Source organism: Hyaena hyaena, unplaced genomic scaffold, assembly GCF_003009895.1.
Source record: "Hyaena hyaena isolate Hyena2069 unplaced genomic scaffold, ASM300989v1 scaffold_153, whole genome shotgun sequence".
Classification (NCBI taxonomy): Eukaryota; Metazoa; Chordata; class Mammalia; order Carnivora; family Hyaenidae; genus Hyaena; species Hyaena hyaena.
In genome coordinates, this window is record NW_024080785.1 from 1,070,602 (window position 1) to 1,095,497 (window position 24,896).

Sequence of the window (24,896 nt, forward strand, 5' to 3'; positions counted from 1 at the left end):
ATTTCTGAACTTTAATCAATAGAACTTGAAATATAGCACTGTATAAAGATTTTTAACTAAAACATTTGCATTTATCTGATCTGGGCTGTCTTAATTCATTGACAAGGCAAAATTGTGTAAAAGTTACATTTTTTTTCTTCATGGGATTTAAGCTTGGTGTATGCATGTATGTGTGTGTGTGTGTTTGTGTCTGTCTATCTATCTATATTCACTTTGCTGAAACTTTATAGTTTACAGTTTTTCTACCATTTCTTTTAAAACTGAGGTGCAAGGCATAATAATTGGATTTTACAAAAATATAAGAGGTTTTTGTTCCATATTTTATCAGGAAAGCTGCTGAAAATGGATTAAAATGCACTGGGCCTTATATCCCACACAAAAAAAGTGTTACTTTGACATGTGTAGAGAAAAGTCTGTCCTTACTTTATTTGTAATGTACTTCTAATTTGTTGAGTTACACTTAAGTAACTTTTATTTTTCCCTCTATTTTTGCTGTGTTCCATTGGATTTGCCATTCCTGTTTGGACTGAATGTGTCATGTACAATTCTTGGAATTCCTCATTTACTGTTACTCTGTGGATCTGTTCTGTTGGAATCTGGAACGCTGGAATGATGGAAATCTGTTCTTTACAAAGTAGCTGTGAGTATATGCGATAATTTATACAGAGATGTTTTCAGTCTAAATTAATTTAAATTGAACTTACAGTTGAATGAAGTAGGAGCCAATGAAGCCTTAAATTTAATACATTATTTTTAGCTTTACACATAGTAGGTTTTCAGATATTTGATTTTAAAACACTGTGCTCTTGAACAGTATCCTAATTGGTATATTTAAAATTAGTTTTTCCATTTAATTGGCTTGGTTATCGTCTCAACATTTGGCTTAAAGATTAATTTATATGAATGAAAAAAAGGATAAAAGGTGATGGATGGAATATTTTGTTACATCTGTGATGCTGGCTAGGAATGCAGATTGCTGTTTGTTAAATCCAGCTTTGTTAAATTAATGCTTTGATCTCATATGAGTTTTGTTTTTTTTTTTTTAAATGAGAAATTGTGTCAAAAACTTTTAAGAGAAGTTTGTATCTCTTAGGAATATTTTGCCATTGTATTTTAATGATGAATAAGACCTACCTCTAAGTAAAATTAACAGTAAGACTACTCAAATGGTCTGAACTATGGACAGTTTTTCTCACCACTGGGTAAGTTAAAAGTCAGATTTATTTACTACATCAATTTAAAGTAGCTTTCTTTGAATTACTTATGGAGCTATTGTTGAGGTCTTCAAAGAATCAAAAACCATGCAGAAAACGAATTCTGATTTTCTTTAAAATCTGGACAAATCCAGATATCTGTGGTGAGGGGAGGCAGCAGGGTCATCTGAAATGCTGACATGGCATAATTGGACCTGGTATAATAGCCTGAAAGGTATTGTTTACTGATGGACATTGATCACTAGAGCCTTCAAGAATTTATGAAAAAATTATTTTAAACCCTACATTTGATTTCATTTTGTGAATGAGAAAATAAATGTCAAGATATTTATACCTGTTGTAATTAGTATGAGCAAAGGGGATAATTGAGAGTTCTTAATATAATAAGGGGATGTGAATTTTTTTATTGTGAAAAACCCTTTGTTATATTGTTTTTTTAGTTCATGGGTCAGAATCTTCTTACTGACTTTAAATTGAAATTTTTGCTCTGAGGCAGATTTCTTTGGTTTTTATTTTATTTCCTTGGGGTGTTATAATTGTCCATTGTCAAATCAACTCATACTCTGTTTTGTTTGTTGTTGCAGTTATTTTATTGGTAACACTATAATAAAATCCGTTTGATTTGCCAGGAATAATAGTTTGTATAGTTTTCTAAAATAGGTTATTGAAGGGAATTTGAAATGTGAGAGAGAAGAGTTTTGCTGATACATTAATAACTTGGCCCTTTTTGCTTTTCTCAGCAACAGAAGAACCTTGAAGGCTATGTGGGATTTGCAAATCTCCCAAATCAAGTATACAGAAAATCAGTGAAGAGAGGGTTTGAATTCACACTTATGGTTGTGGGTAAGATATGTTTTTTCACTAAAATTAGATTTTGATCTGAGTTTTAAGTTATTAATCAACTTTGAATGAATTTAAGAAGACCATAGCCTAAATAACTGCAGGAATTGTGTTATATCTTATTATGTGAATATATTTTAAAATTTAACTTTATGGCATAATAGCATTTATATATTTTCTTATCTCTTTTTTTAAGGTGGCAAAATTTTAGAAACTAAGTAAAAGTTGAAAATTGGTGGGGCTGGTGGAGGAATAGAACACTGTAAAGAAGTTCTCTTTAGTTGGTAATGCTACAAAAACAAATAGTGTCTAGTAGTTTCTTATTACTCCAGGATAATTTTATTCTCTGGCTTATATACTATAGTAGAGTCATATGACATGGGCATTTAACTTAAACATATGTGCTGTGAATTTGAAAAAGAAGTCAGGGGACTAGGTACAGGTTCATAGTCATGCAGGTGATTACCCTGGAAATTCATTCAATGAGTATAAACCCTGTAGTGAGTGAAATATGGCTCTCTTTATTCTTTAATTCAGTCTCATTTTTCTTATGTGTTTTATCCTATGAACACCATCCTCTGCCTGAAGTCCATTTTAAGAGACTCTCAGGGGTTATTTGACTGTATGTTGGTACCATCATTGTTATATTTGAAGAAACAGTATGCTATATATAAAGATTAGTAATCTTAAATGACTGTATAATATTTTCACCTCATATAGGCTGACTTTAGGACCTAAATCCTAAGGATGATAAAACTTTATTGTATTTCTCTGTATGTTTTAAGAAGATGAAAGGTAGGATAATAGATTCACTGTCCTTGACAAAGAAAATTGAGTTGATGCTGGGTCTTTATTGTAGTGTTCACTAATTTTTGCTAATTCAATTCCTGGCATTTTTCTTTGGGTGTTGAATTAGTTTAGTTGAATTAGCTATGAAATACTCCTTCATTGAAGGAAAGAATGTTTTATCAGTTGATCAAAATATTTTACCTGATGGTCTCTTTGTGGTTGTTTGGAAATATCTGCATTGTGTTTAAATTGTTAAAACTTGGTACAAAATTTGCAAACTCCGTGTTTGGTAGAGTTGGTTAACTTGCCTATCTCTGGTTGAGAGAAGTATCATAAACCCAGTTTGAAAATTGCTGCTGTGAAGCAGAGATAGGTCTAGTTAAATGGATAAAACTTATAGAACATACCTTTTCTTTTGTAGGGTAGTTAACATAATTGTTATATGTGAAGAAATATTCGATCTTACCTTTATGTATATAAAGCTTGTGATCTTAAATGACAAACTAAACAAATATAAGATCATTTTTTAATGTGTAAGAAAGGTTTCTGCGTTTGTTAGGAGAATTAAAACAATTTAAACAAAATTTGATATTAAAATTTTAGTTTCAAGAATAACTTCTTGAATATATACTTAATAGAATAATATTGTGTGGGTCAAGACCAGATACTTGATTTAAAAATCTCTGACATTTTTCCGGGTGAAAAAAAATTAAGGCAGCTGAAATGATTTTTAGAGAAACTGTGCAATCTCTGAATGTATCTTATTTATTAGTTTTTCTGGTCAGTCCTTTTTTGAACTACAGCTTTTGTTTTTTCTCTTCCATGTTACAACTTTAACTGAGGTTATAGAGCATCTGGGTGGCTCAGTTGGTTGACCGTCCAACTTTGCCTCGGGTCATAATCTCACAGTTTGTGGGTTCAAGTCCCACCTCAGGCTCTGTGCCTACAGCTCGGAGCCTGGAGCCTACTTCTAATTCTGTGTCTCTCTTTCTCTTTTTGCCCCTTCCCTGCTTGTGCTCTGTGTCTCTCTGTCAAAAAATAAATAAACGTTAAAAAAATTTTTAACAAAAAAAGACTAACAGGTTAAAGAAGAATGGGTGTCAGTACCTTTACTGTTTTCCCTGCTCTACCTTGAACATTGTTTAATTAACTGTCCCTCTATAGACTTGTTGAGTGGAAGGATTAAATCTTCTCATCTACATAGTTGCAGTGTCTAACACATAGTCCCTCTTTAAATAAGTGTCTACGAAATGGTTGTTTTTTTCTGACTTTAGGCCAAATCTAACAGCATTGTTTGCAAATCACAGATAGCTAAAGCCAACCTTGCTTTAATATTCTTAACTTAGAGACTGCAAATTCTTCCCTATAAGCTAAATCCTCATTTTGAGACTCATAGTAGTTGTAGCTTTTATAACAATTCTTGTTTGAAGACTTCTACATTAATACAAATTGAAAACCTGTATTTAAAAGTTGACTTCTTTATGAAACTCTGTCCTGTGTTGGAAAACCTTTATCCAGTAACCTTGCCTCTTAAACCATATTTATTCAGTACTTATTTAAGTGACTTTTTTGTATCAGGGAGGTATAGTGCGTATTCCCATATCTTAAAAGAATTTATAACATATATGACAACATAAAGTACACATAAAAAGGTTAGTAACATTTCTAGGAGGTATATATAAGTCAGTGGAGTTATAAAAAAATTAAGGAACACAGAAGTGTAAGGGTATAGGAGAACTTGTCTCTGAATGAAGGTTATTATTGCCTTATTTGAGGAGGAGGTATTAGGGCAGGGTTTTTTTTTGTTTAATAGTTTATTGTCAAGTTGGTTTCCATATAACACCCAGTGCTCATCCCAACAAGTGCCCTCCTCTGTGCCCATCACCCCCCCTTTCCCTCCTCCCCACCCCCATCAGCCCTCAGTTTGTTCTCAGCATTCAAGAGTCTCTCATGGTTTGTCTCCCCCCCTCTCCCCCACTATTTCCCCCCTTCTTCTCCCCCACGGTCCTCCGTTAAGTTCCTCGTAATTCTCCTATACATGCAAACATATGGTAGCTGTCCGCTGCCTCACTTATTTCTCTCAGCGTAACACCCTCAAGTTCCATCCATGTTGCTACACATGGCCAGATTTCATTCTTTCTCATTGCCATGTAGTATTCCATTGGATAGATAAACCACATCTTGATCCATTCGTCGTTGATGTACACTTAGGCTCTTTCCTTGTTTTGGCTATTGTTGAGAGTGCTGCTATGAACATTGGGGTACATGTGCCCCTGTGCATCAGCACTCCTGTATCCCTTGGGTAAATTCCTAACAGTGCTATTGCTGGGTCCTAGGGGAGTGCTACTGTTAACGTTTTGAGGAACCTCCACACTGTTTTCCAGAGGGGCTGCACCAGTTTACATTCCCACCAACAGTGTAGGAGGGTGCCCATTTCTCCACATCCTCGCCAGCATCTAGAGTCCTCTGATTTGCTCATTTTAGCCACTCTGACTGGCATGAGTAGGTATCTCAGTGTGGTTTTGATTTGTATTTCCCTGATGAGGAGGGATGCCGAGCATCGTTTCATATGTCTGTGGGCCATCTGAATGTCCTCTTTGGAGAAGTGTCTGCTCATATCTTCTGCCCATTTCTTCACTGGGTTGTTTGTTTTCCGGGTGTGGAGTTTGGTGAGTTCCTTATAGATTCTGGATATTAACCCTTTATCTGATATGTCATTTGCAACTATCTTTTCCCATTCCATCGGTTGCCTATTAGTTTTATGGATTGTTTCCTTTGTAGTGCAGAAGCTTTTAATCTTGATGAGGTCCCACTAGTTGATTTTTACTCTTGATTCCCTTGCCTTTTGGGGACGTATCAAGTAAGAAATTGCTGCGGTTGAGGTCAACGAGGTTGTTTCCTACATCTCCTCTAGGGTGTTGATGGTTTCCTGTCTCACATTCAGGTCCTTTATCCATTTTGAGTTTATTTTTGTGTATTGTGTGAGAAAATGATCTAGTTTCATTCTTCTGCATGTTGCTGTCCAGTTCTCCCAGCACCATCTGTTAAAGAGGCTGTCTTTTTTCCATTGGATACTCTTCCCTGCTTCGTCAAAGATTAATTGGCTGTACACTTTTGGGTCCAAATCTGAGTTCTCTATTCTGTTCCATTGGTCTGTATGTCTGTTTTTGTGCCAATACCATACTCTTGATGATGACAGCTTTGTAGTAGAGGCTAAAGTCTGGGATGGTGATGCCTCCCGTTTTGGTTTTCTTCTTCAATATGGCTTTGGCTATTCAGACTCTTTTGTGGTTCCATACAAATTTTAGGATAGTTCTAGTTTTGAGAAGAATGCTGGTGTAATTTTGATTGGGATTGCATTGAATGTGTAGATTTCTTTGGGTAGTAATGACATTTTAACTATATTTATTCTTCCAATCCATTGCATGGAATGTTTTTCCATTTCTTTGTATCTTCTTTAATTTCCTATATAAGTTTTCATCATACAGATCTCCTATATCTTTGGTTAGGTTTATTCCTAGGTATTTTATGGGTTTTTGTGCAATTATGAGTGGGATCAGTTTCTTGATTTCTCTCTCTGTTGCTTCATTGTTGGTGTATAAAAATGCAACCGATTTGTGTACGTTGATTTTGTACCCTGCAGCTTTGCTGAATTCACGGATCAGTTCTAGTAGGCTTCTGGTGGAGTCTGTCGGGTTTTCTATGTAGAGTATCATGTTGTCTGCGAAAAGTGAGAGTTTGACTTCTTCTTTGCCAATTCTGATGCCTTTCATTACCTTTGTTGTCTGGTGGCTGATGCTAGGACTTCCAGCACTCTGTGAAACAGCAGTGGTGAGAGTGGACATCCCTGTCGTGTTCCTGATCTCAGGGGGAAAGCTCTCAGTTTTTCCCCGTTGAGGATGATGTTAGCTGAAGGCTTCTCATAGATGGCTTTTATGATGTTTAAGTAAGTTCCTTCTATCGCGACTTTCTCTAGGGTCTTTATTAAGAAGGGATGCTGTATTTTTCAAATGCTTTTTCTGCATCTATTGACAGGATCATATGGTTTTTATCTTTTGTTGATGTGATGTATCACATTGATTGATTTGCGAATATTGAACCAGCCCTGTAACCTATAAATGAATCCCACTTGATCTTGGTGGATAATTCTTTTTATGTGTTGTTGAATTCGATTTGCAGGTATCTTGTTGAGGATTTTTGCATCTGTATTCATCAAGGATATTGGCCTGTAGTTATTTTTTGCTGGGTCTCTGGCTTGGGAATCAAAGTGATGCTGGCTTCATAAAATGAGTCTGGAGGTTTTCCTTCGATTTCCATTTTTTGGAATAGCTTGATAAGAATGGGTATTAATTCTGTTTTAAATATCTGTTAGAATTCCCCAGGGAAGCCATCTGGCCCAGGGCTCTTACTTGTTGAGAGATTTTTGATAACTGATTCGATTTCTTCACTCGTTATGGGTCTGTTCAGATTTTCTTTCTCTTTCCGTGTTAATTTTGGTAGTGAGTCTGTGTTTAGGAATTTATCCATTTCTTCTAAGTTGTCCAGTTTGTTAGCATATAATTTTCATAGTATTCCCTGATAATTGCTTGTATTTCTGAGGGGTTGGTTGTAATCAGTCCATTTTCATTCATGATTTTGTCTAATTGAGTGCTTTCTCTTTTCTTGTTGAGAAGCCTGGCTAGAGGTTTGTCAATTTTGTTTATTTTTTCAAAAAACCAACTCTTGGTTTCATTGATCTGTTCAACAGTTTCTTTGGTTTCTATATTGTTTATTTTTGTAGGGCAGGTTTTTGAAGAATAGAATTGAGTGGATAGTTCATTTGGGAATATAATAGCCAATACCTACATAACCTATTATGTGTCAGGCAGTATTCTGAATATGTACGTAACTCTTACAGTCCTTAACAACAACCCTGTGAAGTAGGTACTATTGTTATCCCTATTTTAGAGATAGAGAAACTGAGGCATTGAGAGATTAGGTTACTTGCCCATGTTCACATTGCTAAGCAGATGGTAAAACCAAACCCTGTCTACCTACTTCTTAATCTGGTGTGTTCTTAAGTACTCTGCAGAGGCTCATTTAGGGAATTGGATATATCGTGCAGAGCTCAGTAGAGTGCTTCCAGTATGCCTTGAGCTTACATGATTTCATCTGGATGTTCTGTTTCCCTAGCAAAACAAAAGAGAAAGAAATAAGGGAGTTAGTGAGGATGGAAGGAGTGAGAATTAGAGGACTTAAATACATATGTAAGCAGTTTTTTTCTGTCATTACATTGGAATGAGTGTGTGGCCTAGGGCAGGCATGAAGTGGGAGAAGTGAATTTGGTATTTCCCTGGTTATTTACAGCTTTCACATCCTTTCATAGTGTGAATATCTTACCTTGCTGTATGTTAGTCTAGTGACAATAAGGTGCCTTAGTATGTATACTAGTTACTTTTTATATTTGCAGAGAAACAAGTATCTATTTCAGTGCACAAAGTAAAACAGGTTGTCAGTTTATATGTAATTGTGCTTTATGGATGATATAGAGGATTTTCAAGATTAATTTGCACTGCACATTGACTTTAGGATCTGACTCCTAAGATGTGACTTCATAATAGTTGGGAATTAGGCTGGAAAAGTAGACTAGTTTAGATTTTGAAGATCTTGACTGCCCCAAGGATAAGTAGATTGGAATTCTTGATTTTGAATCATTGTTTAAAAATTTAGTTTAAAATTCAATGTCAGGTCTATCAAATAATGAAGACACTTAGGTCTCTAATTCAGCAAAGTGTCAAACATATTTGGGTTTGGAATTTGACTGTCTTTTGTGTGCTTTAAAAAATTTTTTTTCTTTAATGTTTATTTTTGAGAGAGAGAGACAGCTCTCGAGCAGGGGATAGGGAAGGGCCGAGAAAGAGGGAGACACAGAGTCTGGCAGGTTCCAGGCTCCAAGCTGTCAGCACAGAGCCAGACATGGAGGTCAAGCCCATGAACCATGAGATCATGACCCGAGTCAAAGTCAGACGCTTAACCAATGAGCCACCCAGGCACCCCCTCTCATGTGCTTCTTAATTAGACTTGACTGTGCTGAGAAATAAAATGTTAATTGTAAAATCCTGATTTTACTAGAATTCTCCAAGGAGGTAGAACTCAGAAAGACTATGGATTGCTTTGTCTTACCAGAAAGTATTTTTGAAAAGATTGCTTTGTCTTATCAGAAAGTATTTTTGAAAACAATTGATATTATATCCATTATTTTGAATTCTTTTTTTAAATTGAAGTATAATTGACCTACAGTGTTATTAGTTTCAGGTGTCCAACATAGTTGAAAGTTCTGTACATTACCATGATAAATACACTTACCATCTGTTACCATACAAAGTTATGACAGTATTATCAGTTATATTTCCTATGCTGTACTTTATATTCCTGTGACTTATTTATTTTAAAGCTGGAAGTTTGTACTTTTAATTCTTAGAAGATAAAATCTACAGTTCTATCATTTCTATAATCTTGAGCTTTGCACAATTTTTATGGTAGAGATTTTCTTTATTTGTGATTTGTCAGGATACTTTTGACCTGTACCAAATATCTTTGTAGCAGGATTGGTGTTTCCTTCCCCCCCCCCCCCCCCCCCCCCCAGTGTGAGGGAACTATTAACATGCTGCTTTGGCCATTTTGGGGATTCAAAGTTCATCATACTGTGTTCTTAATATATGACTTATTGGCTAAAGTTTAGGAGGTGTTTAGTCAGTAATAGGATATACAATGTCTATTATAGTTGTCATTTTCCCTCTTCTTGCTGATGTTTGAATTGTAATAACATTGAGTGATTTGAAGAAATTGAAAGGTGATATTGACTCATCTTGTTCCTAGGTTATTGGGCATTCAGTAGATTTATGTCTAATTCTGAAGTTAAGATACATTAGAGACTTAAACTGCCTTGAGTAATATTTCAAAAATTTCTTCCTAGAGCTCTATTTTTATTTTACTTTTAGTAATAAAAGTAATAAAAGCAACGATGATTGCACAACGTTGTGAATATAAAAGAACCACTGAATTGTACACTTTAAAATGATGAAATTTATGGTATGTGAATTTTATCTCACTTAAGTAATTTAACTGAAGCAGAGGAATTTTAGGGAGAAAAATCAGAATTTCATATATCCACTATTTAATTTTTTTTATTCATTCTAGGTTTTTCATCTGCATATTTTAAAAAGTGCTTTTGAAAAAAAAGTGCTTTTGTAATAAAGTTAATGTTTCATTCATTGAAATTATGAAATACAGAAAAGCAAAATGAAAATAAATATTACCAAAGTCTGTTATTCAATGATAGCTCAAGTGTAGAAACGTACAGTATTCTTGTTTAGTATATGTGATGTTTTGTGAACATCTTTTAAAATTAGCAGTAAATTATGATTATCTTTTGAGTTTAGAGATCATAGCTATGGTTGAGTCATAGATTTTAATGGCTTATATAGGTTAGATATACCATAATTTCCCATTATGTTATTTAACATTAGGATAGTTACAAATAAACATGATTATAGTTCTGCTTTTACATTTCCAATTAATTCCTTAAAATAAAGTTTGGACATTTGAAGTGCTATTTTTTAAGGGTTTTGATACATAATACCAAATTGCCCTAAAATAGTTTGCATACCATTTTGCACCTTCACTTAGTGTTGACAACATCCCTTTCTCTGAGTACTGTCAACACTGTTAGTGCCTAAAGTTTATTTTTTTGGGGGCGCCTGTGGGTGGCTCAGTCAGTTAAGCATCCGACTTCGGCTCAGGTCATGATCTCGCGGTTCGTGGGTTTGAGCCCTGCGTCAGGCTCTGTGCTGACTGCCAGCTCAGAGCCTGGAGCTTAATTTGGATTCTGTGTCTCTCTCTCTCTGACCCTCCCCTGATCACGCTGTCTCTCTCTCTCTCTCTTTCTCTCTCTCTCTCTCTCTGTCTCTGTCTCTCTGTCTCTCTCAGAAATAAATAAAACATTAAAAAAAAGATTAGTATCTCATTTTCATCTGTATTTTATTGTTGCTTATTAACTTATTTTTAAAAAACATTTATTTTTGGTATGGGTTCTTTTGTAAATGGTATATTCTAGTTTAATTTAAAAAGCTGTACTCGTTTACTTCTTTAATAAGATATAGGTACTGTAGGGTATTATTATTATTTTGTTATTAGGTATTGGCATTTTTTGCCAAAACTTTTTCTGTGTTGTGTTTTGTATTAATTGGATTTTATATTGTCCATGTAATCTTTTTTCTTAAGGCTTTTGTTCTTGATGTCTCCCTGCTTGATTTGCAGCTACTGGGGATTTCACTGTATTTTATATAAGTGTGTAGGCTAACTAGGTTTAAGTTTTTATTCTGCAGTTTTAAATCCATGTGGGTTATTTATTTTTTTGTTGTGAGATACAAATTTGATGTTTATTTTACTTTTTAAATGGCTAGTGGTTCTTCCCAGACCATTTATTACAAGCTTGGTTTTAAAAATACATATGCTTGGTTGGTTCTCTTTCCAACCTCTGGTTTAGTTCATTCTGTAGTTCTTCTGTATAAATACCATGTTATTAGAGTTATAAATTATAGTAATTATGTTGTTATTTGTGTAGGAAGATTACCAGAGTTTATGTTAATCTAGGGATATAGGCAAACAAGTAAATAATATGTAAAATAATTACAGATTGTGTTGTTTTCTAGAAAGGAAATAAACATGGTAGGAATTTTTTTTGAGGTATCAGGGAAGATATGCCACTCTGAGAAGGAGACTTCATACTAGTACCTGAAATACATGAAAATTAGGAAATGCTGAAGAAAAGATAAAGAAAATGGCTTACAAACAAGAGATAATTATTATTAGTATATTGCTGTATTTACATACAATATTTTACTTTTGACAGGTTCATAATAAATTTCAACTGTGGCTATCTCAAATTTTAGCTATTGCTTTTTCATTTGATATGTGAATGATTTTCTCTGTTCGATCTCATAATGCTATAGTAAAAACTTATGGTATGGAAATTTTGTTCAGTTTTTTTAACTATGGTGTTTAATGGCTTCATAATAGTCTAGTCTGTGACTGAATATACCATAATTTTTGTAGTCTGTTTTTTCACTAATGGATATTAACTTTGTTTTTATCCCTTCCTACCGTGTTACAAATAACATGGCAGTAAAGATCCTTAAACACACAAGGTTTGTGTATGTGTCTTGGGAAGCAGAGGGCATTGCTTTATTGATTTGTTTATAGTCTCTGAAGTAGGATTACTCTAGCAAAATGTTTCACCATTTTGTGTCTCTTCACATATTGGCAAATTGTTTTTTTTTTTTTAAAGTTCTTCTAAATATATACTTTTAAAAGAGGGAGAATATATTTTGCTTGAATTTAAGATGTATAGTATAATTGAAAGTGGAGCTATTCATTCCATGGGTACTGAAGGGTAAGAATGTAAATGTAGTTGAAGAACTGTAAGAGATTAGTAAAGGAGGACAAAAGTATACAAGTTAACTGTATCATTAAGTGATAAGTGGTGTAAGAAATACAGAAACCACATGCTGTAGGAGTTTAAAGAAATAAGATTTTATAGCTAGAAAGCACACCACCATCTTAAATATACATATACAACTAATTCTTGGGAAAATGGTACATGATATTTTTAGTAGTTGGTATATTCATGGTTTTTAAAATATATTTAATTCTTTTTTTAATTTTTTAAATTTATTTCTGAGAGAGCGAGAGAGACAGCATGAACAGGGGAGGGTCAGAGAGAAAAGGAGATACAGAATCTGAAGCAGGCTCCAGGCTCTGAGCTGTCAGCATGGAGCCCGATACGGGGCTTGATCCCACGAACCGTGAGATCATGACCTGAGCCAAAGTGGGATGCTTAAATGACTGAGCCACCCAGGCGCCCTTATATACTTAATTATCTGACTTAATTTCAGTATCTTAATCATGGAGCAGTATGATTCAGACAAACGCAAAACAGTTTCATAGACTGGGAGTTTTTAGATTTTGGAACAGGAATAATGATTGATGCATATAAGAAATGTAATCTGGATAATATTCCAGTTTCCTTTAGTAGACTTAAAAAAAAGTTATTCAATGTGATCTTTAAGATATATGTAAGTTAATAGTTTAATTATAATTCTTAATCTATTTTGACTTCTCATACATGTTTTATCCTAATATAGTCTTTAAAAATAGATCATAATCTTTTGAAAATAGGGAGGTGAATGGAGATAAGCAGATAATAAATAGTGCATGTCAGGGAATCAAATGTGAAGTATGATTTGTGGTTCATTCTTAACTAAGTTTTTTATGATAGGAGACTATGAATTGTTTATTATGTTGTAAGTGGTAATAATTACAGTAAAACATAATGGTGAGATTTCCGTAGTACCTTGTCATGGTCCTGAGAATAGATTTTAATTGAATGATCAGTAATTAAGTTGACGCAACTGATAATAAAGTATTAGGAATTATGGATTAAGCTGATGATACAAAAGTGAGGGGTGCCTAGGTGGCTCAGTGGTTGAGTATCTGACTCTTGATTTTGGCTCAGATCATGGTCCCAGGATTGTAGGAATGAGCCCTGTGTTGGGCTCCCCACGGAGCATGAAGTCTGCTTAAGATTCTTTCTCTCTCTTCCTCTCCCTCTGTCCCTTTCCTCCAGGCACACACACTCGCAATAAATAAATAAATAAATAAATAAATAAATAAATTTTAAATAAATGGTTTAAATAAATAAATCTGTGCTTAATGGGGATGGCATCGAATTTCCCTGATAGGATAGGTTGGAGTTCTGAAATCAGTGACTCTCTATTGTGCTTATATTTCAAATGTATAATTTATTTTGGCCATTTTGTAAAAGAGCTAGCTAGTTACAATTATACTTTTTATTTATATTTTTAGTGTACAATGAAAATTCACTTTCTATATTTAACGTAAATCTATCTTACAATACTTAGTATAGCAGCTATTACACTAAAAAGAATATTGTACTTAGCCTAGTTTTAAACTCTAATTTCAGCCACAAATGAACTTTCTGACCTTGAATAGGTCACTTTGAATCTCAATTTCCTTACAACAAACATTTACCTGGTTTTTCTAAGTCAGCCATAGGGCTAAGATTAAAAAATAGAGTCACATACCCCTTAAGAATCAGAGGGTTTTGGATGGTGGTAGAGGAGAGACAGCTAGACACTAATACTGTCTATGTGTAACTGCTGCTTCACAGAGGGCTTGATAATTGTGTTTGTAAATATACTTTGTATATATAATGTATATATAATTTGCCTGGTAAATCTGAGAATAAATAAAATGTTAATTTTAAGCATACATTATTAGTGCATTTTTACAGTTAAATTTAGTTCTAAGCTCCAATATCTGGGATGAAGAGGAAAGAAAGATCAGGGGTAGTTGAGAACAAGATAGCAGCTAAGAGGTTAAATACTTGGTTAATTCTTACTTTGAACTTCTGCCCTGGTTCAACTCCTTTGATTATAAACATTCAGGGCACACATGTACTTTTTACTTTGCAATTCAGTATAGTAGCAAAGCTCTTTTTCTGGTGAGAGATTTAACTAATTTGAAAGATGGTTGAGAATTTGCTCTCATCCTTTCCCATTTTAAACAAGGTAGCTTGCATTCTTATCAACAAGATATGATTTTGGTACTTGCCTCTTCTGTGCATTTCAATAAAGATAAGAAGTTAAGTGTTTTGCTAAAGTTACTTATGTGACATTAGAATAGTCTTCAGCGTATACTTGGTGCTTTATAGTGGCTGCAGCATTAATGCTGTCCTTTGCAAACCTTTTGGGTATCTTGTTTTCCCTTGAATGTATCAGGTTCTTAATGTCAGTGATACAAAGAATCTTAGGGATTGTTTTTAGGCTGACATTAAGATTTTAATTTTGAGTCTTAAAGTTAAGTTGTTTTTATAGTTTGGTGTTTGCTTTTGTAGTTGAATCATGTTTTAATCAGATTTAATGTCATTCAGCAGCTAACAGTAGTATTTCTGGTTCAAGCCATCATTATAGATAATTTTGATTAAGGAAGAAATATTATAAAATTTTAGTCATCTAAAAGGCCAAATAAATGAAGAAATTAAATGAACTATAGTTTGATTGTTCTCTGTCTGTTTCCCTGACTCCTTAGTCAAAATTGTTTGGGCTTCTTATTCAAGATGCTCATTCCTGGGAATGTGGGAATCTGCATTTTGACAAGTACTGCTCCTTAATCCCTTAAACTTTCTGAAGTTTAAAGAGTACTCTTCTAAGTCTACTTTAATGTCCAGAGAAAGGCATTAAATTATATATTTCTTTGAAATGTCATTGTATATTTTGATAACTTAATATAACAAAGATATTAAGACACATAGTTTTAAAATATTCTTCCTATAAAAACTGCTCCTTGTTACAGAGGTAATGTAATACATTTTGTAATCTCTTTTTAAAAAGAGAGAGGAAATCACTATTACTAATTTTGGTGTATTTTCTGTGCGTCTCATGCACAGCTGTGGTAGCGTATTCATTTTTGTATGCTTTCTTCACCTAATGCTTAAGGCAAGCATTTTTCTATGTCAAACAGGTTTTTAAAAAGATTTCTCCTCACAAGTCCTCTCCTTAATACTTAAAGCACTTACTTTGATGAGCACTGAGTGTTGTGTGTAAGGGATAAATCATTAAATTCTATTCCTTAAACTAGTATTACACTATATGTCAACTAACTAGAATTTAAATAAAATTTAAAACATAATAAATAAGTAAAGATATTGGTAAGATTAAAAAAAAGCATTCTCAATGATTAATTTTATGAGTGTATCATAGTGTACTCAGCTTGTGTCCTTTATGGTACCTGAAATATCCTTGTCTCCCCCCAACATTTGTAGTGTGAAAACTGTTACTACAGTGTTTTTTTCTGTGTGTGTTTGATTTCCAGAAGTAGATAACATGGTTAAGGATGTGAACTGAAAATGTACCAGCTTATACAGTTACCACAGATGTGCAAAATGCTCATTTAATCTCATCCTTGCCAAAATTGAGTAGAAATCTTCTTAAAATGCCAAATAAGGCAAAATGATTTTGCTAAATTAGTATTAGACAAAGATTCTGTATTTTAATCGCAGGCCCTTGATTATTGATTTGAAATTTTTTGTCTCTATTAATGTTCATGCCACTAACAGTTTCTTTATATGCTTGCACATGTTTTTGTTTTGTTTTAAGAAATATTGGTGGGACAGATTAACACAATCACAAATGTAATTCACACAACCCACTACTGGTCCTCAGGGTTTATAAATTTTGGTATATGAGGTTTATAGAACTTGAAAGAATATGTCAGTCATGTAGCTCAAATGATTAAAGCCTGCCCTACTTTGGCTTTGAAAGCTACTCCTTTAGAACCACTTTGTAGAATGTGATCAATCCTCCCTCAAGATAAAATCAGCTCCTTGCTTCACCTCTTCTGTCCACTAGAGACAATGCCTTGTTTTTTGGTATGTTCCTATTTCCTTTCCTAACATCTTTTACTTATCCTCTAGTGTGGCCATTGGCGTTAAGCTGCCCTCTAGTTTCATAGAGCACTCTACTCTGATAATGCCACAAAACCTTTAATTTCTCTGATTCACACATATCAAAAGTATGATTTTCTTCTAAATTAAAGCATTTTTTCCTTAGTGTTTGCCACAGCTAGAAATTAGAGAAAAAGTTTAATTTTCCCTCCCAAGATATAAGGGACTAATAGTATTCACGGGAGTACTTGATATTGTTTTTAAAGTTTATTTTTGAGAGAGAGACAGAGAAAAAGTGAGCAGGGGAGAAGCCGAGAGAGAGGGGGAGAGAGAGAATGTCAAGCAGACTGTGCTGTCAGTGCAGAAGCTGATGCAGGGCTTGAACTCAAAAGTCATGAGATAATGACCTGAGCTGAAACCAAGACTCAGATGCTTAACCTACTGAGCCACCCTGGCACCTGAGAATACTTGATTTTTAAGAGAGGATGTTTATTGCATGATCATTAGAATTCTAGGTAATAATGTGAATTTGGAGGAACATGCAAGGAGAGCTTATAAGCGCTGTCAATTTCAGCTCTTTTTCAGTTTAGCAGAAGAACTCATAGAAGCTTGATGTATAAATGGGAAATGTTGTAGACCCTTGCCTAAGGCAATACATTTTAACCAAAAACTGTGGTAATCCATTTTTGAAATAATCATGAAAAAAATTTTTAAGTAGGCATTTAGATTTTTTGTAATACAGAGATTTAAAAAAAAAAAAGGTAGTTGACCACTTGAACTGTGTAAATAAAGAGTACTTTATCTCTGAATATAGCAAGATACATCATAAACATCCTCCTTAAGGCCTCCCACCTTTAGACACATAGCAAGTGAAAGTTTTTTGACTTTGTGAATGAGGTAATTATTGAGTGGCTCATTGGAATGTTTGCTACTAGCTACACAGTAGAATTATTACTTAGCTTTTAGAGCTGGTGGTCAGTTACTATAATTAAAGTAAACAAACCTTGTTTAGATAATCATAGAGCTAGGTCTTAGGGAACCTGTTTAGCTTGCATTTTAGGATTATCATGTACATCATTTTGAGGAGGTGAAATAGTCTTATAGCAAATCCCAGATCACATAATAATGGACTATCTGGGAAGTAATCAGTATCTGGTGTAGTCTAGACTGTTCTTGATAGATTAAATCTTCAGAGATAAGCATATTAAAGAGCAAAATTAAGAATAGCACCCTCTCTTCATAACATATTTTTATTTTCCTCATGGGTGATATCTTTTATTTTTCAGCCAGATGTAAAGAAAGAATAAGCCTGTACTTTTAAATTTCCCATCCATTACTTGACTCCTCACCATTTGGTTTCTTTTCTTAATAAAAACGATTTTTATTAAAGGTCAATAAGAGTGTTTCTCATTGTCCCTGGGTCATTTTTTTAAACCTCTTATTTGGTATTGTTTACCACTTTTTCCTTGCAATTCTTTCTCAGTTTTTGCGATACTGCCTCCTGGTTTATCTGGTTGTTTAACATCCTTTTCACTGACCATCTTTAAATGTTGGTGAATCTGGCATTTTGCGCTTTGTTGTCTTCTACCTACTAAGTTTTTAAATTTCATCTGCCTTTCAAATCATTTTGGGAAGTGTCTCCAAAATCTATGTGGAAATAGTTACTTGGATATTCTCGGCTTTAGTTCTGGGGTAGAGGGTAGTCATCTGTTTTGAAATAGCTCCTTAAATAACACTGGTACCTTTTGGTTAGGAACTACATATAGCTTGACACGGACTCATCTCTACCTCAGGTGAAATTAACACCTGTGTCTGAATAAGACATAACATTTGAGGTTTGTTTTTTTTTTATGTCAGGTACTGTGCTAATAAATACATTTTATTAAAACAATAAAATTATCTTATTCGTTGATGGGGTTCACATACTGCATTTGAATATTTCAAACCCCAGGATAAATGAGTAGGCAAGCACTGAATAAGATAGAAAAGACCTACACGTGCTTACAGCCCCTTGTTTAAATTCCAGAACAGTTAGACATTCTGAAAGGAGTTACAGATCCTGTTTTAAAAATCCTTTGCTTTCTTTCCCACACTATTGTTGCAGGATGATAAAAGTGGCTTCTTATACCTATAAATATTCCAGATAATTGAAATGTTACTCCATCTTTCAAAGACTCATTGAAATGTGACCTCTTTTCTAGGCTGCTGAGATTCTCAGTTCTCTGAAATCTTGTCACTCTTGGATAGCTCATTCATGGTCTTGATCAAATTCTACCTTGTATTATGCTTAATTGTTTGTGTACCTTACTTCTCCTACCATACTTTAGATTTTTGGGAGCAAGGACATCTTATCTTTACATTTCTCATTCATTTATTCAGTATAATTTAATGACCACCTACAAAGTACCAGGTGCTATTCTAGTCTCTGAAAATCTAGAGGTGAATAAGACATGGTCTATGTGATTAAGCTCCTAGTGACAGAGAAGGAGTTAGGTTCCAGATTTGTTTATTACAGCATGATGCAGAATAATAAATCCCTCTTATCTGACTGTAAGTGTACTTGGTCGGTTAATGAACAGCCTGTCAGAGCAGGGAATCAAAAATGATAATACCATAGCCATTTTATTTTAACAAAACATTAGCCAATCCTTTAATGTAAAGGAATACAAGCCCATTTTTGATTAGGTGTTTGCACAGTCGTGTTCCATGTCCTTACTCTTTAATAAATCTCTACCTATAATTTATGGCCTGTGACTTCCAGTTTCAGTTTTTTAAGAAAAACAAACCTTGATAGTTGTGAAACAGTCTGTGTAGGCTCTTTCGTTTTTTTTTTTAAATAGTCTTCTTTCCAGCTAAAACTGTATTCATTTGTATGTTTGCTCTTAGTAGATGTGTTTAATTTCTCTAATAAAAATAATAATAACAACTTTATCCTCCTGACTCCTGAACTTATTTATCCTCCTGTACTTTCTTTTCTTTTCATCCAAATCCTAAACCAGAGGTTGGAGAGTCCACCTTTTGAAAAAACCACTCCAAATCTAAACACTATTTAGATATTTACTGGTTTGTGTGGTTAATTCCTATGCATGTCTTAGTGAAATACTGCTTGCTCTGTCAAGTCTTCCTTGATTCTTCAAGCTATACTCAGGTGTTCCTCATATATACCCACTGTACTTTTTGTTTAAGTATAACTTATTTCTCAACAAAATTAAATTTTTGAGGGTAAAAATGTACCCATTTCTAACATATAGCAGCTGTTCAGTAAATAATTATAAAATGAAATTGTTTATGTCTGTACTTTCTGTTAATTGTAATAGTGCATCAGAAAATAGCTGTTGGGATGGAAAAGGTATAGGATGTTAAGAATGAGAATATTCATCTGAATGAAACTTTGAATCCTCATTGACAGGTTTTTTCAAATTAGATTATGATATCAATTTAGTGAGTCTGTTTTAAAAAATGAAAAATAGAAATGGTTTTAAAATAGAGTGCATTTTGCTTAACATGGATATTCTTTTATGAAACTTAAATTTATATGCACACATATATACAATACAGGTAAATATACTTGTATGGATGTATATACTGGGTTTTGATGCAAAATGTGTGTTTGAAGGATGCTTGTCTGTTTTCTGTGAACTGTGATAAAATAAGTTGAAGGAAACTCACCAGTGGGAGAGTCCCATGGAGAATCTCAGAGACTTCATTTAGAAGCAGATTGACATGAAGAACAGAGTCCCAGTGCTGGGGATTGGAACAGGGATGTTCTGGTTCTTCTTGTGCTCTGAGTGTTGGTCAGTTAATTTGTCTTTGGCTTAATTTTCTAATGTTTAAAATGGTTTGATTTGTGTCTGTAAGGAGACTCTTCATAATTTAGCAAATTGGTGTTGATAATAGAATCACATTATGTGTGTTCATTACACAGTTTGTGTAATGAGATGGGTTTTTCAAAGCCACTAACTGATAAAACTAAGGAGCATCTTTGCTTAAGTGTTTCTGTGCTATATACAAATGAAAATCCTCAAGGCTTAAGCTATCTTATATGTGCTCTACATAACTATAACTAATACAATACTATTTTTTCTTTCTAAAAAAATTTTTTAATGTTTTATTTATTTCTGAGAGAGACAGCATGAGCAGGGAAGGGTCAGAGAGAGAGGGAGACACAGAATCTGAAACAGGCTCCAGGCTTTGAGCCAGCTGTCAGCACAGAGCCTGACGTGGGGCTCAAACCCACAAACTGTGAGATCATGACCTGAGCCGAAGTCGGACACTTAAACAACTGAGCCACCCAGGTGCCCCACAATACTATTTTTTCTATTAGCTCCTCTAATAATAAATGATAAATGATTAAGGAAAATAATTTACCAAAGAACTACACAGTATAATATCTCAAAGTATGGTTCATGTGTTAGATGTTAATAGGTATTTTAGGATGTTGAGGGAAATAATCTAAGCCTGCAGTTGAGCTGCTGGGTAAAACAAAAAGATAAACCATCTCTTTAATTGTAAGACTTTTGAGGGCCTTTATAATCCCAAGGACCTAAAGGAACCTGACCTTAACTATTATAAATAATTATTGATGTGACTTTCTTCAAAACCCTGTGAACAAACACTTCATGAATGTTTTATTCTTAGGCTTGAAATGGAATATTCTGGAATGATGATGGAATATACACAACTTTCATGGGCTAGACTTCAGAGAGGACAGAGGTTATTTTAACCTGTATCTAATGTTAAAGTATGGGTACAGTATTACAAACTGTGGTTAGTTAATTCTTATTTTAGAATTTTCTTAAAGTATTCAACATCTTTGTTGTAAATATTACAATATATGTTTTAACAAGGAAGAGAAAAAAAATTAAATCCAATTATTTGTTCTTAAAGTCTATTAAAAAGAAGAAAGATAATGACTTTGTTCCAGAACATATATAGTGCATTTCAGAGTCAAATAAATATAAAATAGTTGTTAAATTAGATCATTTAACAGATCTAAAATATTGGTTATAAAGAAATAAAAAATGTTAACATATCTTATACATCTAAAGAAAAATATAAAATATTATGAAGAAATATAAAATGTTGCAGATAGACATTCTGTTTATATCTTGTTGAATAATTTGCTGTCTTAAATTAGGATGTAGAATTTTGAATTGTGTTATTCTTCAGTGTTTCCTAAATAATATTTGATAAACTTGATTGAAGTAGTTTCCACAAATTCTGTGTAGGGTTTGAGGTGATGGGACTAATTATAGCTGTTATTTTGCATTAGTGACACTACTGCTTTCCATTTAGTAAAACACAATGAGCAAGAATTGATTTTAGTTGTTTTATTTTTTAAAGATTTTATTTTTAAGTAATCTCTACACCCAGCATGGTGCTTGGACCCACAACCCCAAAATCCAAAGAGTCACATGCTTCACCAACTGAGCCAGCCAGGTACCCCCAAGGATTGATTGTAGTTCTGAGTCACCCTTAAGAGTGGTAGGACACAGCTGCTGTAATTTTCTTATGATTATAGGATATCTGACATCTTCGTATGGAAGTAAATACTGCTCCACTAAATATAAGTAGGAATTAATCATTTTAATGTCCAAACTCAGACATAGCTTCACTACATTCAACATTCCTTTTTATTTAGGTTGATGCTAGGACCCTGTAGAGCCCTTGTGTTGCCAACCTTACCCTTCTACTCCATTCTCACGTCTCACATGTCTATTCCTCCTCAAAAGAAAAGTTTTACATTTTGTTTTCGAAAAAATGTAAATTCTAAAGATATTTAGTAAGAAAGTGAAGTTCGTTTTTCTTTCTCCTTTGGTTCCATTCCCTTTTCTAGTGATATGATTAAGTTGTTACAGGACTTCTGGCATTTTTCTGTAATTTTATGTATATCGGTCATTCCCATGTAGATTTCTTTTTATGTAAATGATACCATACAATATGTGCTGTCCTGTGAAATGTTTTTCCCTCGTCAGTTAATACATACATCTATGTCAGTACATAAGGAGCTGCCTCATTCTTTGGAATTAAGTGGTATTGTATTCCATAGTATATATTTGTTAGAAAAGCTATACTGGTTTACAGTTTGACCATGAGCCACTCTGAAGGTTAATCTGTTTTCTTCAGGCTTATTTAAGCACAAGTTTTTCTCTGAATACCACTTTATTCATAGCTCTTAGGTTTTCATATGTAGTATTCATTGTATTTGTATTTGACTGGTTTTTCAGATAAGAGGAGTTGAGGAAAGATACAATGTTACGTCTATATGGGCAGGCTGATTGTGTTATTCTTTTGTTGTTTATTTCCATTAACAGAATTGTAGTCACAATAGGATGTCGATTTCTGTATTTTTCAGTATTGATTGATTTTCTCTGTAGGCAAATATATGATCAGATTATATCAGTAATCCGTTGGTAACTGTTTTAATCTCTGGGTAGGAATTTTACATTTATTTTTGAGAATCAAACATATTCAGATTATTTCCATTTTTTAAACCATTTGGTTTATTGGTATCTAAATGGTCTATTAGTCTTTCACTTTGGAAGTTCTGTTAACTCATCACTGTTTCTGAGTTATGTCTTATGCATTCTTAAAAGTTTTGTTGCTATTTTTATTCTTGTTCCTCTCATATGAAACTTTCAAATAAATCTGAGTTTATAAATGAGAGAGATACAGTTAGTACAATCTAAGGAAACACAGCAGAAACTTAACACTGAATTCCCAGTTCTCTCCTTGGATTAATTCGTATATAATAGTATATATCTTGATGACATGTTATTTGTTGCATTAATATTCATAAAGTGTATTTTTAAAATATTGTGTAGTTTGTGTTTTTAATTCTTTGTCTTACCAAAATGAGAATTTTAGGTTTTTGTTGTTATATTTTCTTGTCTTAGTTTTTAATTAATTTGGATTAAATTTGACTACAAATAATGGAACCTTAAAATACCAGTGTATGAATGAGATAGAAATTTATTCTTCCTGTACTTTAAAATCCAGAGTTGAATAGACTGAAGTTCCCTGCTTTAAGTTCTCAGTGTTCCAGGTACTTCCTGACTTGTTGCTTCACTGGTCATGTTCTCTCTTCCCAAGATACTTCATTTGTCTAAGATGGTTACTTCAGCTCTGAGCATCTTTACATGTCAGCTGGGAGGAACAGGTAAAGAACAAGAGAAGTGCACTACCCATAGAGAACGTTCCAAGAAGCTACCACATGACTCAGACTCCAGAGCCACGTTCAAACGGCCTCAAATTAAAATCCTCCTCACTTTAGGGAAAATACTACTCTGATAGCTTTGAGCACTAGGTTTACGTGAGAAGGAGATAAACAGGTCTAGATACCAACCTGTCTATTTGGATATTCTGCTCAGGGCCTCTGTGGCCAACAGCTCTTCACCACAGGCAGTCTTGGTGTGGTGGTGTGCAGCTAAGAACTGCACACATGTAAGTGAAGCAAGGTGCCATATTCCTTATTTAAGAAAGACGAAGTTGTTTAATTTTTAGGCCAGTTTTGTTATGGTTTGGGAATATTGGGAGTGCTTGCCAAATCCTACTCATCCTTCAAAATTTAGCTTTCATTTTACTGGGAAGCTTTTCCTTAATCTATAATCTTGTGTTTCTTGTCTCTCCTTTCTGCTCTAGGGCTTTGTATGTATCTTTATTATACTGTGTTTGAATGAAATGGTAAATTGTAGCTTTCTCCTGCTCCGATAGAGGGTGTGTATATGAGTATATGTATAGATTTGTATGGGGGGTTGTACACTGAGGGAGGGATAAGAATGAATTACTTATTTTTAAGTCTTTGATTCCTAAGCCTCTACTACAGTGCATTGTATATAGGAGTAAATGGTATATACTTGTATATAAATTTGTAACAATTTTTTGTAAAGTTATCCATGCCTTTTTAAGATTTTTACCCATCTTTTAAAGTTGGCTTTTAAAGCCAGTAAGATGTAGTTTGAAGCTGTTAAGTGACTTTTAATTCATCTAATTCTGTATTGACGTAAAATTTTTGACGTTTAATTTGAAAGTGGTCTTAAATTCAGAATGTCCTTCTCCTTAATTCATCCTGTTTCTTCTCACATTTTCCTGTATTTTTAATCTCATTAAATGATATCATAGAAAAAGTATTTTTTTAAATTTTTTTTTAATGTTTTATTTATTTCTAGGAGAGAGAGAGAGAGACAGCGTGAGCAGGGGAGGGTCAGAGAGAGAGGGAGTCACAGACTGAAACAGGCTCCAGGCTCTGAGCTGGCAGTCAGCACAGAGCCCGACGCGGGGCTCGAACCCACGAACCGTGAGATCATGACCTAAGCGAAAGTCGGACGCTTAACCAACTAAGCCACCCAGGCACCCCAGAAAAAGTACTTTTTATTTAGTATTTACTAGGTACCAGTCACTGTGCTTAAGTTTCACATGTATTACCTAGTTTATTTCTCACAGTTCATGTATTATATTAATTTGATATGAGAAGCAATAAAAAATTCAAATATCTTGCTTGCTTAATGTAATCATGCTGTAAAGGTAAGATTCTCATCCAAAAACCCCAA

The 24,896-nt window shown here is 33.9% G+C and overlaps 1 protein-coding gene across 8 annotated transcripts in view; it reads left to right on the plus strand.

Moving 5' to 3' along the window:
• Window positions 1-24,896, plus strand: part of SEPTIN7 (septin 7) — a 113,892-nt gene that overhangs the window by 30,899 nt on the left and 58,097 nt on the right. For 3 of the 8 annotated variants that reach the window (XM_039239158.1, XM_039239157.1, XM_039239161.1), the window contains exon 3: window positions 1,955-2,057. In XM_039239158.1, the coding sequence (XP_039095089.1) occupies window positions 1,955-2,057 (103 nt within the window). Of the gene's footprint in view, window positions 1-623; window positions 641-1,163; window positions 1,203-1,954; window positions 2,058-24,896 lie in introns of those variants that run through there. The other 5 variants (XM_039239160.1, XM_039239159.1, XM_039239163.1 and 2 more) reach the window with 3 other exon arrangements.